This window comes from Alexandromys fortis, unplaced genomic scaffold (genome assembly GCF_014885135.2).
Source record: "Alexandromys fortis isolate MF-2015 unplaced genomic scaffold, M_Fortis_MF-2015_v1.1 scaffold_436, whole genome shotgun sequence".
Classification (NCBI taxonomy): Eukaryota; Metazoa; Chordata; class Mammalia; order Rodentia; family Cricetidae; genus Alexandromys; species Alexandromys fortis.
In genome coordinates, this window is record NW_026068334.1 from 185,965 (window position 1) to 188,148 (window position 2,184).

At 37.0% G+C, this 2,184-nt stretch overlaps 1 gene segment (V, D, J or C); it reads left to right on the top strand.

Moving 5' to 3' along the window:
* Positions 1 to 485: 485 nt before the first annotated feature.
* Positions 486 to 1,192, top strand: LOC126495252 (immunoglobulin kappa variable 4-1-like). The segment is given in 2 exon segments: positions 486 to 601; positions 804 to 1,192. Coding segments are annotated over 2 exon segments (438 nt in total).
* Positions 1,193 to 2,184: the final 992 nt, after the last annotated feature.

The following is a 2,184-nucleotide window of genomic DNA, read 5'->3' on the forward strand; positions in this document are numbered from 1 at the left end:
ATAACGGAGCAAATGAGAAGATAGAGGGGAAAGTAAATTAAAAATTTATACAAAGAGTTGCTTTGGAGATAGGAGATAATAAAAAATTATCATCAATTCTCAATTATTTTTCTGGCTTCCCTCTTTTCTTCCTTCCATCCTTCTTTTCTTTGATTGCACATTTTCTTACTCAATGTTTCCTAATTTGTTGTGACAATTTTTAACACATCATTTTCCTAGGACTGTCAATCTGAAATAGTTTTCCTAATGTTTATGCAAAAGTTACTTGAATTAAATATTTCTTGGATTTTAACCAAAGTTTCTATTAGAGCTCCTAGTATAATTCTGTTAGAGTTGTAAGCCAATCTTTCAGTGATTTCTCATGCTATTTGTGATATTATATTTGTCTATTAATTGACGTCAGCCACTTTCATACATGCTTCTCTGGCATTTGTTTTTGTATTTGATGACTGCTTTGCATTGGCCCTTCCAACCCAGACCATATGCTCAGATTTTATAAACCAGACTTTTTCAGTGTGAACTGAGCTGCATCAGACAGGCAGAGGGAGCAAGATGAAGTCACAGACCCAGGTTTTTCTGTTATTGCTGCTCCTGGTATCTGGTAAGAAATTTCAAAATATTATAATATTTTAAGAGTCATATATATATATGAAATTTACAAAGTGTTCTAGGGTGTAATATATTTTATGTAAATAATACTTTGACAATATGTAATTGCAAAAACATTAAATGACAAATTTCATGTATATTAAATTCTGTGATTTTTTTTTATTATACATGATCAAAGGTTTTCCTGATTTCAGGTGCCTGTGCAGATATTGTGATGACCCAGTCTCCGTCTACCCTGGATGTGTCAGCAGGAGAGAAGGTCACTATAAGTTGCAGGTCCAGTCAGAGTCTTTTACACAGTGCATTAAATAAGAATCTCTTGAACTGGTATCAGCAGAAACCAGGGCAATCTCCTAAACTGCTGATCTACTGGGCATCCACTCGGGACACTGGGATTCCTGATCGCTTCATGGGCAGTGGGTCTGGAACAGATTTCACTCTCACCATCAACAGTGTCCAGGCTGAAGAAGTGGCAGATTATTACTGTCAGCAGTGGAATAGCATTCCTCCCACAGTGCTTCAGCCTCCAACAAAAACCTCTTCTGAGAGTCTCACCAGCTGCCTTCACCACATACTGCCTTGAACCTACATGCTTCCCCTTTTGCCTGATAGCAGGTGTGAATGAAACGGTGAAAAAGTTTACGAGGCTCAACAAAATATAATGGGTTTAATGTCTTTCATGATTTTTGGTATGGAAATACTTTAATACATAGAAGAACTTGGAATTATTTTTCTGTTCCTTCTGTAACACACTACCATGAACTGTTTCTTGAAAATGAGGGATTTATCTTCACAGTTCTAGAGTTGTGGTGTCCAATATAAAATTCTATGGGTTGACGTGATGATGATGGCAAACTGCATTTTGGTTTTGAAGCTCTTGGAAAGACTGTTTTCTGCCTTTTTTTTTTAATATATATTCTGGAGTGCTTTCTTACTTCTTTACTGGTGCCCACTTCTGTTTTTTCCTTTTCTCTCCATAATTTTTTTTAACTTTCTAAAAATTTTATTTAATTAAATACTTTCATCTGTATGTATGCATGTTCATGTTTCTAAGTGCATATGTGGCATGTTGGTCAGAGGACACTTGAACTTGATTGTCACTTTGTCATTTGAGGTTTGAGGATGGATTCCTTAAGGGAATCTTTACTAAGGTTGGACAAAAGTACTGGGAGGTTGAGGAAATGAATGTCTGCAAAAATATTGGAGCCCATCTGGTATGGAATGTGTATGTCATCTTTCTCATTGAAGAGGTTGCTTAGAAGGCCATGGAGTTAAATAACCTTGGTTTAATGGGAAGCTGATCCACATACAGCTTTCTCAGGATGAATGACTTCAGAAAAGTCCACTGCTTCCATTATGAATGGGAGAGTGCACAAGAAAGGCTTCTGCAACTTTATGTATCTGGAACATCTCAAGAGGGCTGTTAGGAAATCTGTGTGGGTGTCATGCAAAACAAACAAACAAACAAAAAAACAAAACATAGACCTATGTCCCTGTCCCTGGAGTTGCATTACTGATCCTGAAACCAGGGGCTTGTTGACAGTAGAAGGGATGGATCATGAGGGAGTAACAGAC